Source organism: Budorcas taxicolor, chromosome 10 (assembly GCF_023091745.1).
Source record: "Budorcas taxicolor isolate Tak-1 chromosome 10, Takin1.1, whole genome shotgun sequence".
Classification (NCBI taxonomy): Eukaryota; Metazoa; Chordata; class Mammalia; order Artiodactyla; family Bovidae; genus Budorcas; species Budorcas taxicolor.
In genome coordinates this window covers 17,748,591-17,763,740 of record NC_068919.1, presented here as the reverse complement: position 1 = coordinate 17,763,740, position 15,150 = coordinate 17,748,591, and the positions used below count along the sequence as shown (strand labels likewise).

The window sequence follows — 15,150 nt, the reverse complement described above, 5'->3', positions numbered from 1 at the left end:
AAATGTGTACAGAATTCCACTGCCACTAAAGGTCTTGGGCAATAGGTAACCAGAGCCAATTTCAAAAGCATGAATTACAGAATAGGACAACAAGTACACTGCTTTGGGAAGTCATGAGAAGTCAGAATTAGGCTTGGCCTCTGAAGTCATTTAATATCCCTGGAGCCTTGATTTTTCTCATCTGTTAAATGGAGATGATAAATCTAGTTTACTAGGGTTGTTCCAGTAATTTATACCTGGCACATGGTAGGTATTCAGCAGTTAATTCCTTTCCTTTCTTTGCTCCGAAGGCAAAGAAAACAGGGCAGAAGACATGAGAAATCCCCTTTTTCTCAAATATATAATATATAAAATATTTCTTGTATATTGTGTGTTTTGGAAAGGCTCTTTTCATCAGGTTAGAATAGCGAGGAGAAAGGAATTGGAGATACATTTGACAACTGAATGATGTATTAGACAGTACTGTTTTCTCTTGTTTCCCCTTCTTTGGAGAGCCTTACTAATATAGTATATAGTATGCTATGTTTACTTTTTTTTCCTTTATTGTAGCAAGCAGCAGATTGGAACAAATACGATGACCGATTGATGAAAGCAGCAGAAAGGGGAGATGTAGAGAAAGTGACCTCAATTCTTGCTAAAAAGGGAGTAAATCCAGGCAAGCTAGATGTAGAAGGCAGATCTGCGTGAGTATTACTGGTGGTAATTCTCTCAAGAGTACACCCTTGGCATACAAATGAAATCTGTGAATTATGGTTATCAACATGTAATTTTAAAAGTCTTTATCAAAACCCACACACTGAAATCTTTCAGACATGACTTTCATCAATTTGAACTAATAATTGTCCTCAATAGGAAAGATTTTCAAAGTGAGACAGAGAATACTACCCAGTGGTCTAGTTGTTTGGGCCCTATGGCAAATCCCAGCCTGGGTTATTTGGTACAATTTTGTTTATAAGCTTTTTTTTTAAATACTCCTTATCATGTTTGATCCTCACAGTGGCCCTCTGAAAGAAGCAGGAAGAAGTTTACAGAGGCTATATAACTTGGTGTCTAGTCTCATTAAAAGTCACAGTCTGGGATATAAACCCAAGTTTTCTATTTTGGAAGAGTTCTATAAATTACATTACCTTTCCCCCTTAACCCCAATCCATTTTTGTATTGGGGTAATTAATTTAAATGAAGATGTCTAGGACAATAGATAGGCAGAATAACTAGTGTGACTTAGGGAGATACAGGCAGTGATCCCGCCCTTTTCTTTTGTGTTACTCAAGGCTGCTGGTTTGTCTATATGCTTATAAACCAGGTATCTTTTCTCCTACCTCTTCCTAGTCTTCATCATTTCCTTCCATGTTGAGGATAGGGAGCAGCTGGGTTAAAGGGTAGATCTAGATTCTGTTTAGTTCAGTTCAGTCGCTCAGTCGTGTCTGACTCTCTGCGACCCCATGAATCGCAGCACGCCAGGCCTCCCTGTCCATCACCATCTCCCGGAGTTCACTCAAACTCATATCCATTGAGTCGGTGATGCCATCCAGCCATCTCATCCTCTGTCGTCCCCTTCTCCTCCTGCCCTCAATCCCTCCCAGCATCAGAGTCTTTTCCAATGAGTCAACTCTTCGCATGAGGTGGCCAAAGTACTGGAGTTTCAGCTTTAGCATCATTCTCTCCAAAGAAATCCCAGGGCAGATCTCCTTCAGAATGGACTGGTTGGATCTCCTTGCAGTCCAAGGGACTCTCAAGAGTCTTCTCCAACACCACAGTTCAGAAGCATCAATTCTTTGGTGCTCAGCTTTCTTTATAGTCCAGCTCTCACATCCATACATGACCACTGGAAAAACCATAGCCTTGACTAGATGGACCTTTACTATCCTCTATAAATACAGCAGTTCAAACCTTATCTGGGAAACCTTCCAAAGTTAGAGGTGAAAAGTCTCATTTCCTTAAATACCTCTCTGCCTTATACTTGCATGAGTTTTTTTAGAATACTAGAAATCAGATGCTAAATATAGAGGTGAATATTAGGAAGTGAATAGTTAATGTTTGATGTAGGTCACTACCTTAGAATGCTCAGATACATAAATATAGCAGAGTGTGACGTCAAGTTGTTTATAAGAGCATTGAAGTTTAAGAAGTCCCAATTTTTTTGTACTGTTTTCAGTTTTGTAAAGTAGGCAAGTTGATGGCTACAGACACTAGTTATTTTGAGTCCTGCTTCTACTTTTGCTAAATTTTAGCGTTTATAGGGCTCACAGTATAAATAGTAAAAATTTAATATCAAAACTGTTGTTTATTTTTTCCCCAAGTGCCATGATGTTAAAAGTTCAAAGGATCTTGTTTGTGATGAAAATCTTCAGTGAAACCTTATTTCTTCAGTTTTGTCTGCCCATGCTTTGAATGTTTTGAATGAATGGTTACTTGAGATTTTGTTCTGACTTTTTTGATCTAAGGTTCAATTTTGAGGGAAATTACTTATATTAATAGAATTATGCAAATCTGGTATAATATGATGAACTGTGAACTTTAGTTGATGATGTACTGTGAACTTTAGTTTATGACATATTTGAGTAGTATAAGTTTTTGAGGTATTCACTATAGAATTAGAATTCTTTTTAGGATTCATAGCATAAAATATTTTCCTTTTGTTATTCACACACAAAGTGTTTCTTAATTAAAGCATTTTATATTTAGTCAAGTACAGGACATACTACAAATATATTTTCTATAGTTATAAAAATAGTTTAATTTGGAATGATTTTTTTTTTTTAATTTTTGAAATTTAAGGCAAAATTAACATGTCCTTCTTGATCTCTGAAGTGAAAGTGTAAGTCACTCCATCATGTCTGACTCTTGGCAACCCCATGGACTGCAGCCCTCGAGGCTCATCTGTCCGTGGGATTCTCCAGGCAAGAACATGGGAGTGAGTAGCCAATCTCTTCTCTAGGGGATCTTTCTGACTCAGGGATAAAACCCAGGCTCCTGCATTGCAGACAGATTCTTTACTGTCTGAGCCATCAGCAAAGCCCCTCTTGATCTTTATACAGTTTCAAAAATGAAATATTTGAGGCCTTAGATAGTCATTACAAGAATATATTTTATTCCTGGTTACCTGTTTCCCAGGGATGTAGTCCGTTGCCAATACAAAATGGGGCAGGTTCACCTAGAATCCCTATTGCCCCTTGGAGAGCTGTGAGTTCCAGTTCCTGACTCGCCTTCCCCTCAGGCTGCCAAAAGGACTGTTCAACCTCTCAGTTTTTTTCTCTCTAAATAGCAAATGCTCCTAGAGAAAAAGTAGCTCGATATTCCAGGTTCACCTCTCTGGGCCTCTGTGCTTCCCTGCATACTGTCTTAGTAATTTCTCACTATCATGTTAGCTCACTGATACCTTCAGGCAGATTTCTTATTTTGTATGCTTTTCTGGTTGTCTTCAAACAACCAGAGGTGGGGACTGTCCAAATTACCTGGATCTCCTATTGTAGTAGTAATACTTGTCTTGTTTTTAAAAAGAAAAAGTTGATTTTTTAATTGAAAAAGCATATTTCTATAAAGCAGTTTTCCAGGTTTCCTTTGCAACTCTGCATACAGTGTAATGATTGGTATATCTTCTTTCTGAAGCACATCTACTATCTATAGCACACCCATATTAATAATGCATTGTAGATTTGCTTCAATTTCTGCCCTCGTAGTGCATCATCGGTATAATGCTAAGTTATTTTGGAGAAGAGAAGTCTTTCAGATTTTGTGAGCTAAGAAGTGAAAACAGGTAGACAAAGAATGAGATCTCCAAAGTTGTTTGAAGATGGAAAACCTTTGCATGAAGGAAATTACCATCCCTGAAAAAGTTCTCAGTGCACTGCATAATAGAATTCCCCGCTTCAGTGCTGCAGAAAGAATCGATACCCTCAGCCTTACAGCAGTTCAGTTCTACTCTAAGGAGAACTTGTCTGACTTTTAGGAGCAGTACATTCTTTTTATCAGAAGTATCTCTCTCTCATTCAAACTGCACACAAACCTGATTTACTTTACTTAGTGCTCGGTCTCTAGTTTGCATTTATATTCGTCATAATGCGAATGGAGGCGTAATTGAATATCTGAAAGTGAATTCGCAAGGTAGCTCTACATTTTGTTTCTGAGCATTCAGTTATTCAAATATTTGAGGGTCTATCATCTGTCTGGTGGGCTTCCCAAGCGGCTCAGTGGTAGAGAACCCACCTGCCAATGCAGAAGACACGGGTTTGATCCCTTGGTCAGCAAGATCGCCTAGAGAAGAAAATGGCAACCTACTCTAGTATTCTTGCCTGGTAAATCCCATGGACAGAGGAGCCTGGTGGGCCACGGTCCATGGGGTCGCAAAAGAGTCTGACACGACTTAGTGGCTGAAAAACACCACCACATCTGTCTGGTACTTTAATTGGTTCTGGGAATATAATAGGAAGCAGAACAGCCAAGAATCCCTGCTTTCTTAGAGGAGATTAATAGACCATAAAGAAAATAAAATTTGAATTTATATGTATTAGAAAATGCATAGTTACATTTAAAATAATGAAGGCAGGGATGAGGGAGCTAGGAGTACTAAGGTTTTAGGGAGTGGGAAAATGTAGAATTTTTAAGTGGTATGTTGAGGGAAGACCCCTGCTGCGGGGTATGCTGCCGAGTGTGTCTACATCCAGGCATCTTGCTGAGCCTTCATCTCCTGGCATCTTCACAGTGGTTACTGTGCTTGTTTATGGCCTGAGTTCAACGTCCTTTGCCAACAAGTCCTACTATGTTTACGTACAGTATCAGTTCTTAATGCACACAAAGTATTTCTATGTTTGTTCATTAAGAAAAGTATTAGATGATCAAAGAAACACTGGGATATTTATCCTGTATCTTGAATACTTAATGACTTAAAGTTATGTTTTTAAGTAGGCTTTACTTGCCTTATTAGAAAACGTGCTCAATTCTGCCTGTTTGTGTGAAATTTCAACCACTCACACAGATCTCTTGAGTGAAAGGAGGAATTATGTGGTAGTACTTGGGGGAAAGAAGATGATGCCAGATTTTTGTGGCTTTCAAGTATAGCTTAGCTGGTTTTGAAAACTTTTCTATGCCAGCTTTAATATGATAATTCTAAAGAGATGGATAAGTGTTTTGATCTCTCTTTGGCCTTAGCATTCTGTGGTATCTTCATTTGTTTTGGCAGTTTCCGTATATTTGAAATTAAGTAAAATAATCTGATGGAAAATTTTCAGTGCATTTAAGGTCTAAACACCAGTGCCTCTGTTATTGAAAAGATAAACTATAGGGGTAGTGATATAAATATGGATTAAAATGAGTTTTTCAGTAATGTGAGATACATTTCTTTTTTTCTTGTATTAAAAATGTAAGTGTTTAGTGTAGCCTTTAAAATGCACGTGTGTACATGTGTGTATATAGGAGTATTGAATATAAGATGGCTGAATGTAACATTAAAGTTGACCTTGGGTAGTTTCCATGGCATAACAAAATTTTCTTTTTGTTTAGCTTTCATGTTGTGGCCTCAAAGGGAAATCTTGAGTGTTTGAATGCCATCCTCATACATGGAGTTGATATTACAACCAGTGACACCGCAGGTATGTTTGCCTCCATAGTACAGAGAAGACAAGCATTGTCCACTGATAATGCTCTCAGTCAGACTTAAATGTGATTTACAGAGAGAAGGCCATAACTTTGTTTCTAATTAGTTGAGGTATTGTGGGGGAGTGGGCAGTGTAGCAGAAAGCATGACTGAATAGATTAGCAGCTGGAGACCTGAGGTCTAGGGCTTGTCTTGGTAGTGTTATAGGATTCTAAAATCTCAGACTTGGAAGAATCTATAGGGGCCATTTAATTTATACTTATGTACTATTCATGGCTCAGTGGTAAAGAATCTGCCTGCAATGCCAGGAGCCGTAGGAGATGTGGGTCCGATTCCTGGGTGGGGAAGATCCCCTGGAGGAGGGCACGGCAGCTAACTCCAGTTTTCTTGCCTGGAGGAGTCTGTGGACAGAGGAGCCTGGTGGGGCTGCAGTCCATGGGGTCACAAAAAGTCATGCATGACTGAAGTGACTTAGCACACATGTGTGTACTATTCAGTATATACATTCGTGCTGTCCTGAGGTCATTTGGCCTTTGGTTAGACTTGTTGGGGAACTAATTGCCTCATAACAGCATCACCAATAGTGGTCATAACAAGAATAGATGATGCTTTTTTAAACATGATAATAGATGACGCTATTCTGCTAAGCACTTCACATGTACTAACTCATTTTATCCTCACATCCAGCCAGTGAGTCTGCAACGCACTGAGTTGTTAAGTGATGTGCCAGGGTCCTTCCGTGTATGAGTCATAGTCAGAGTCTGTGTTCTTAACCGTCAGGCCTCATGAGGAGACCTGGTCTGTTTGGCTAGCTATATTTATAAAAAATTATTTCTTCTAGACCGGCCTCCTGCTTAAACTTAGTCATACCTATGTCTGTCTTTTAAAATACTATAGCATAAATTTGTTTGCATATCACAGGGTAGATTTGAAGTGTTTGAATATAACTATCACTTTTCTTTAGTGAATGTTTTAATTTTCCATTCACATAGACAATCACTGGAACTTACACTTTGTTACTCAGTGAAATATGGGAGTTGACCTAGAGCAGAGAGTTTCCTTAACAACTTTAATGTTCTATCCTGTGACTTCATGTGTGGACAAATAAATGCATTACTGTTAACAGCATTCTGTTTGGAAATGGAAGGCAAGGAGGGAGAGAAAGAGAGACATCACAGATGAGTTAGTGAGGTAAATCTTTACCTAAAGGTATATCAAATTCTTAATTGAAGACCACACTTTATTTACTTGCCACCTTTAAATGAACAAAAAACTGTTTATTACACACACACACACACACACACACACACACACGTGTGTGTGTTTTCCATTGATGCAGAATATTCATTTTTAGAAATTTTGGACTAACTGTACCTTTTCAGAACTCATAAAACTTTATATGTGTATTGTGCTGATTCCAGCTCCGACATATGTCTTTCTTGTTTTTGTCTGTGTTCTTTCTGCTTTGGATGTTTTGCCTAGTGACCAATCTGAGTGATTTTTGCCCTCCTTCCTTCAGTGCAAATAAAGCTCAAACTTAAAGCATGCCTATAAATGAAGTCGTCTGTCAACTGATTTTGGAAAAATCAATCACATTTTTAAGGGGAATTCACATGTGAAGAAAATAACCCTTATCATATATTTAAAATTATCTCTTTTCTAGGAAGGAATGCTCTTCACCTGGCTGCAAAGTATGGGCACGCACTGTGTCTACAAAAACTTCTACAGGTAGTAAAAGTGGTTAATACTTTGAATTTATTACTTTGACTGCAAATAGTAGATGTATTTTCAATGCATTTTTGAGACTTGAGATCAAAGAAAATAGTAGGCTAGCTTTGACTGTTAGCTTATGTAATAGTTTTTCCATCGTTTGTGAAAGAATGTGAACAATAAAGAGCAAAAACTCTGAGGGAAGTGAATTGCATAACTCAGTGTATTAAAAATAAACAACAAAGACCTGACCTTCCTGTTGACATTAGCTAGAGATTGGAATTTTCTGTGGTCTGGTATATGACTTGAGATGAAGTGGCACAGTGTAGAATCTATATGTTTCTATATAAACACCAATAAGTCAGACTGTATAATAGCGTCATTAGTTAAGCTTGTAATCAGGCAACCACAAAGTTCTATGAGCTAGTGGGCTAGATTAAGTTTTTAGTTGAAGAGTCTAGTCACACGTTTCCTTGAACATGTTTGCTACTGAGTTTCACAGCAGAGCTCATTTGTTTTTTTCTGATTCAATTGTTCAAGTTTTAACCGTTACAGAAAAAAAACCCAAAAACCAAAACAATAGCCGTTTCTATATTCCATGCTATTGTAATGTACCATATGTTTTCCTGTTTGCTGGAACACTGTTAAATTTATAGTATAATGTTATTGTATTTGTCACATGTCAAAATATTTATGACTTGTCTAGTACTCTTTAGAGTTTTTGATAAATGCAGTATTTTTAAGATGAAAAAACAGCTGTTCATTTGAATCACTGTATTTAATTTGAAAATAAAACTTCCTTACATGACTAAATTTCTGTGTTTTAACAGTACAATTGTCCCACTGAACATGTAGACCTGCAGGGAAGAACCGCACTTCATGATGCAGGTAAGCAAAGATTTCAGTTGGATATAAATTTGTGTTAAATCTTTGTTCAGTTGAACATAAAATCTTTGTTAAATGGCTGGGCATTTAAATTGACTTCAGAGTTTAACATACATATGTTTTTGTAATTCATGGAGAAACAAAATATTATGAATTTTTTATTTACTCAAGTTTGAAATTGGGTAGATTGTACAGCTTAAAAAGATTCATTCAGACCGTATTTACGGGCCAAGATGCTAGATACTGAGAGTCCAAAGGTGAATAAATCATAACCTTGTTCTCAAGGAGCTGTAAATACTGTGTGTATGCTTGGGGATTGGTAGGAGAAATGGAAGAAGGAAGACTTTTCTCTTTCTTAAAAACTGTATTCGCCTCATTAACGTGTCTGTACCTCATTTTCCTCATCTGCTGAATGAAGTTAATAATACTACCGCCTTGTGTGTTTGGTCACTCAGTCCTGTCTGACCCTTTGTGACCCCATGGACCGTAGCTCACCAGGCTCCTCTGTCTATGGGGATTCTCCAGGCAAGAATACTGGAGTGGGTTACCAAGCCCTCCTCCAGGGTATCTTCCCAACCCAGGGATTGAACCCAGGTCTCCCACATTGCAGGCGGGTTCTTTACCGTCTGAGCCACCAGGGAAGCCCAGTAGTGGTTATAACTGAATCATGAATAGTGCCTGGCATGTAGTAACTTCTCAATTAGTGGTGGTGGTGCTTGTTTTGGTTTAGAGGTATCAGTGCTGAATTTGATATCATTGTAATGTGCTCTATTTTAAAAGAGATTTATATTAGTAATTTCAAGGATTTTATTAATATCAAAGTTTATCTGCATTATTCTTTAGGTGTCTTAAAGAAAATGATTAGAAAAAGTTAAATATTTAAGGAGTTTTGGAATGTAAGATAGTCTGACCCCTGGCTGGACTCTTCTAAGACTGAAATTCCTAGTTAACTAGAAGTTCAAAGAAAGGGAAAAAAAAAGAACCACACTGTTTCCTTTCATGTATATGGAATAATGTGGTAGTTAGAGTGGTCCCTTGAAAAATGTATTATACTTCAAATTTCCTTCAAACTTTTATAACTTGATTTTCTTCCTTTAAAAAAAATTTACTTTTATGATAGTTTAATCTCTTACACAGTACATTTTTAAAAATTTTGGAAGAGAGTACTATTATTTGCAAAGCATTTTTACATACATTATCATTTGAGCCTCACAATTACCCCTGTGAGTTTCTGTAGTTTTTAATTTATGATAATTTTGTATATTTTGTATATTGCTACTTGTATAAAAATAACTAAGTAATTAAGAAAACATAAGCCTAGATTCATATGTAATATACTTATCAAGCTTGTGTAGTTACGGAATCACCAAACAGATTTATTTAAATTTGACACCATAAAAAAATACAATTCAGTTCTGTAGCACTAATTTATTGCGCTTGGTAGAGATATTAAAATGATTTTGCTGCTTAATGAAGTATGAATTTGTGTCATGTGGTATTTTTCTTCTCCTACCACCTTTTCATAGTTATTTTTTAATCCATCCAACCTTATTAATAATCATGTTTTTAAAATCATTAAAAATTTTTTATTATGGAAAATTTCAAACATAATGTTTAACTACCATATTAAAATACCTTATACTGTTCATCCAGTTTAGACAGTTGTGATCATGTGGCCAATCTTGATTCATTTATACCACCACCCATTATTCTACTCTCCTGGCATATTTTAAATCAAATCCCAAACATCATATAATTCCATCCATAAACAATTCAGTTTTTATCTGTGAAAGATAATGATTCTATTTTGTAACCTAAATGTAATATCATTATCACAGTGTGTTTGAAAATAGTTTCAATATCATCTATTCAATATTCAGCTTTCCCCAGTCATTTTTACTTTTCTAAATACCTGAGGTATAATTATTATACAGGAATTTAGATAATTATATAATATAATAATGTATTACATATTATTAATGATATGATACTGTACAATTTAAAATATATTAAGAGGACAGAATATTTTGATAAATATTCTCACCAAAAAAAAAAAAACCAACCCCAAAACACATACAAACAAAATGACACAAGGAAATTTGTGGAAGTGATCCATATGTTTAGTATCTTGATTGTGGTGATGGTATTACAAGTGTGCTTTAGTCCAAACTCATCAAAATGTATACATTAAGTATGTATAATTTTTTGTATATTATAGATTTTATTATCCTTGTCTTTAAAACTGGTACAACTTAACCAATTGAAATCTAAATATTTATTCATTAGGTATGTTGATGAAGTTAGAATGAAGACTGAGTTGATGTAATAAAAGAACTTCAGTACCAGCTGCTTATTAAAAAAGTGTTGAGTGGTATATATGGCTTGAGGTCATTCACGCACTGAATTCTTTCCATCTTGTTGCTCCACTTTCTCTGGTATCTTTCTCAGCTACATCATTGCAACTGGGTTGTAGTCATATCCATGTTCCAGCTAGCAGCAAAGGGAAGGAGAACTGGGGGAGCAAATACCCGCGATCTAAGGCCCAGATTTGGAAGTGGTAAATAGCCCTTTATTCATAATCCATCAACAAGAGAAAAGTCAGTTGGTGGCCTGCTAAGGAGGCCCAGAAATGTAATCTCCAGATAACTAGTCACGGCCCAGCTGCTCCACTGCAGAAGAAGGGGAGAACAGATTGGTACCAGTCGCCACAGTCCAGCCTCCTGGCCTTCCAAATATTCCCTCAGCCACTACTTCCCACACATAGAACCTTTGCCCCCTCCCCAGGGAGAGGATACATAACCAGTCCAGTTGCTGAGGCCACCTCAAAGTTGGGCTTCTGGGTGCTGTGCTCTTGTTTGGCTCTGAAATGGCTCTTGATGGTCTAATAATTTGTAAACTCAAAGAAAAGAAATCTACTCTTCATAATATATAGTGATGAAACAAGAACAGGATAAATAAAGTCTCTGTTTCAGAAAAGGGAGAACTAGGAAATACACAGCAATCACTAATGAGTAGCAGGTATCAAATGCTGCTGAGCAAAACTTGCAGAGGCTTTCAGCTGAGGTCTTGGAGTAATTTCTTGGTTAACTGCTCCATGTGCCCCCCCCGGTTATGATACCTGTGAGAAATCCCTTGTCATTGTCATCTGTGGGCCCTAGCGCTGCCATCTCGGAGGTTCTTACTTGTCTGTTATCCTCTAAGACACAGATAAATTGGATGCTGGAAGGTATGCCTTCTATATAGGCAGCTTAAGTGCAGGAAGAGTTATTGGTTTAGCTGCCTGGGCTTTTGGATTTGGGGATAGTATATTCATTCCCTCAAAACCTTGGTAGGTTTCTCGCTTGTTTGTTGCCAGCCACTTTCATATACCAGAAACCATTTATTTTCTGGACATAAAAATGTTAACCCTCCTTTATTTCTTGTCTTTATTTCTAGAGTCATAATTCTCTACCTCATTTTATTTTTTTGGCTAAAATTTAGAAAATTTATTTATTTATAAAATGTTCCATATAGTGTAGAACATTACGTTAATTTACAAGGTTTTAAAAAATTGTTATTGGAGTATAGTTGATTTACAGTGCACAAGTGTACAGCGAAGTGAATCAGTTATGCATATTGCCACTCTTTTCTTTTCTTCAGGCTTTTTTCCTATATAGTCCACTACAGAGTATGAAGTAGAGTTCCCTGTGCTATAGAGTAGGTTCTTATTAGTTATCTATTTTGTATAGAGTGGTGTGTGTATGTTAATTCCAATCTCAATTTATCCCTCTCCTCCATCCCCTGGTAACTGTAAATTTGTCCTCTATGTCTGTGACTCTACTTCTGTTTTGAAAATATGTACATTTGTTCTCTACTTCATTTTAATACTGATATCTCAAAGTCATCTGAAATAATAGTGTTGTATTAGGAATCCCACTCTAGTACTCTTGCCTGGAAAATCCCATGGGCGGAGGAGCCTGGTAGGCTGCAGTCCATGGGGTCGCTAAGAGTTGGACACGACTGAGCAACTTCACTTTCACTTCTCACTTCCATGCATTGGAGAAGGAAATGGCAACCCACTCCAGTATTCTAGCCTGGAGAATCCCAGGGACGGGGGAGCCTGGTGGGCTGCCGTCTCTGGGGTCACACAGAGTCGGACACGACTGAAGCGACTTAGCAGCAGCATTAAGAATATAGTATTCTCAATTCGATCTTTATTCCAGGACTGGACCTTTTTTTTTTTCCCTTTCTTTATTTTCCTTATTGCACAGTCTTTGAGAAAAGTTGTGACCAGCAATAATTTTAGATTGGTGTTTGGTATAGAGAAATAATTGGCTTCCTATACCTGTGAGGTCCCAAATACGTAGGCACTCTGTTTGCTTCCAACAGTGTGCATAACTAATTCTTGCTTAACCTCCTCACTTTCTTAAAATACCTTACTAAAAGCAGTAAGCAGCTGTCAATATGTACTAAAATTTTGGCTCTTTTCTGTTGCTTTGCCTAGAAAGGTTCCACAGTCACATGGTGTACCTTTTAAATTAGAACACATGATGAATCTAGCAAATGTTTTGCTACAGCATGAGAAAAATCAGGAGGTTCCTAGCCTGAAATACATTTTACTGACTACCTAGTATCCATCCAGTAAACCGGTGCCATGTAATTTAGTTATCTGTTTAGTTATTAGCAGCACCTGACTCCCAATAGCAATTTTTGTCTTGATTAGGAATAAGATTCTACCGCTGTGACAAAATAACATTGGCTTTAAAAAAAAACATAGTTTCTTTCATGTCACAGCCCTGATGATCAGATTGGCTTATTCCTCTGCTCCGTATGGTCCTGCGGGGACCCATATTACTTCCATTTTGCGGTTCTGCCATTGCCTGGGGTGTTGTCCTCTTCTTTAAGGCTGAAGCTGACAACAGTTATCTGTTTTCCTGCTAACAGGAAAGAGAAAGATTATGGAGGAATGTATAACCACATTTTGTAGCCCTAGCCTGAGAAGGTAGCGCACATCCCTCCAGTCAGACTCAACTGGCATGATCTAGCTTATGTAGTCTTGCTTGCATGCAAAGGAGACTGGGACCTATGGGCTAGGTGAACCACCCTGTGACTGGCATAGTTACTACCACGGAAGAATGGTGAACAGCCGACATTCTCCATCATAGCACCTTTAATACTGACTTTACTTATGCAATATGGTATAGCTCTCAAATGTTTTATCCATTACATTTGTTCATTATTATTTGGACCTGAATGGTTGTTCATTTCATAATTCTGGAATTAATGTATTTGATTTCAGTTTTATCTTTTTTTAAAAGGTTGATGGTATATTTTATATAAAAGATTGCTGGATTAAAGACATCAGAAATGAAAAATTTACTTGATTTTTTTAAATGTATGTTTGGTTTTACTTTATTGAATTTTACAAAAAAAAAAAGAACATTGACTTAGTTGTTTTTATACAGATAATCTAGTATCAACTCATAAAAATTTATAAAAACTCATGGGAAGTATCAACACATTTTATGAATTTGACCATTTTTTCCTGATACAAAAATGAACTCTAGTGTCAATCAGAGAAGAAGCATGATGTGACTTTGTAATATAATTTTGAGCAAAATGACCCTGCTTTTTGCATAATTAAGGTCAGACATTGCAGTTTCTGCTCTGAAAAGGGCATGTGAACTGTATGAGTCATACTTTATTAACTGTAGCTCTTCTATTTAAAAAAAAAGAAAGGATATGATTCTTTAAAAAAAAAATCTCAGCTAATGCTTCAAGGGTCCAGTCAGGTATAGCCATATTTTAAAATATACTCTAAATAGAAATTTTAAGTTAGATTTGCATTGTCAGTGTTTACCCTTAGAACAGCAGTATATTCTTATCTTCTATAAGAATGACAGTATTCCTTGGTTCTAATAAATTAGACAAAACTTACAAAATGATCTTGTTGGATCCATTTTCAGATAGAAAAATCGATACTTATAGTGCTAAACTGAGAGTGGAGGATGTAAAGCTTGGGATTTTAGGGACTGAAGAATTTAGGCCTTATATGGGTCTTGTAAAACACCACGTGGCAGCAGCAGATGTTCACCATTTATCATTTTCCTTTGTTCCTCACAGCTATGGCAGACTGTCCTTCTAGCATACAGCTGCTCTGCGACCATGGGGCCTCGGTGAATGCCAAAGATGTAGTAAGTCACTTTATGTTTATTGTCATTTCAACTCATGGGCTCTAACTTTCACATTTTGGGAGATCTGTTGTCTTAATGCTGTCTTATTTTTTTGTTCCTTAGGATGGGCGGACACCGCTTGTTCTGGCTACTCAGATGTGTAGGCCAACAATATGTCAACTGCTGATAGATAGAGGGGCGGATATTAATTCCAGAGACAAACAAAACAGGTAATTCTTTTATTAAGGTTCCCTAGACACGAGCTGGATGCCCAGTGATCCTGAAACTCTGCTGTTGTGACCTGGCCTTTCCACTCCCTGTGGTTCTCCCTTCCTTGGAATTAGCATTCACTACTTATTTTTCTTCAGAATTGGCTGAAGAAGAGGGGAGGGGGCAAATAGGGGATGATGAGAGGGTGAACTCAAAAAATATGCAGTGACTGTGGCTTGTGTTTGAGTCAAAGAACTGAAGAAAGAGGAATTATATCCTAGTTATTTTTAACTTTTAAAATAGCCTTTAGTGAAATGGGCTCAAATAAGGAAGAAGAATAAAAAGGTACATCTACAATCTACTTCTTCATTAGTGAATCTTTTGAGAGTAAAGGAGTTCTCGGCTGTCCTGGAGATGGACATGTTTCAGTATAGGTTCTTTCAAGGTGTTTTCTCTCCTTTCTACCTGGGCACAATGCCACCTCCGTCTCTGAAACTGAGTTCATTTCTGTACCCCAGCACAGATTCCATTCATTTACTTCTGCATCTGTATTTGATGTTTTAATTGATGTGCACTAACAATTTCTGTCTGTATTTCTCC

At 37.1% G+C, this 15,150-nt stretch overlaps 1 protein-coding gene across 1 annotated transcript in view; it reads left to right on the top strand.

Annotated features, from left to right (window-relative positions):
* The window catches only part of UACA (uveal autoantigen with coiled-coil domains and ankyrin repeats), an 88,337-nt gene that overhangs the window by 47,960 nt on the left and 25,227 nt on the right, over positions 1-15,150 (top strand). Inside the window, exons 2-7 of the mRNA XM_052646479.1 lie at positions 550-683; positions 5,500-5,588; positions 7,257-7,321; positions 8,134-8,191; positions 14,291-14,361; positions 14,464-14,570. Coding sequence (XP_052502439.1) covers positions 550-683; positions 5,500-5,588; positions 7,257-7,321; positions 8,134-8,191; positions 14,291-14,361; positions 14,464-14,570 — 524 coding nt within the window. The remainder of the gene's footprint in view (positions 1-549; positions 684-5,499; positions 5,589-7,256; positions 7,322-8,133; positions 8,192-14,290; positions 14,362-14,463; positions 14,571-15,150) is intronic.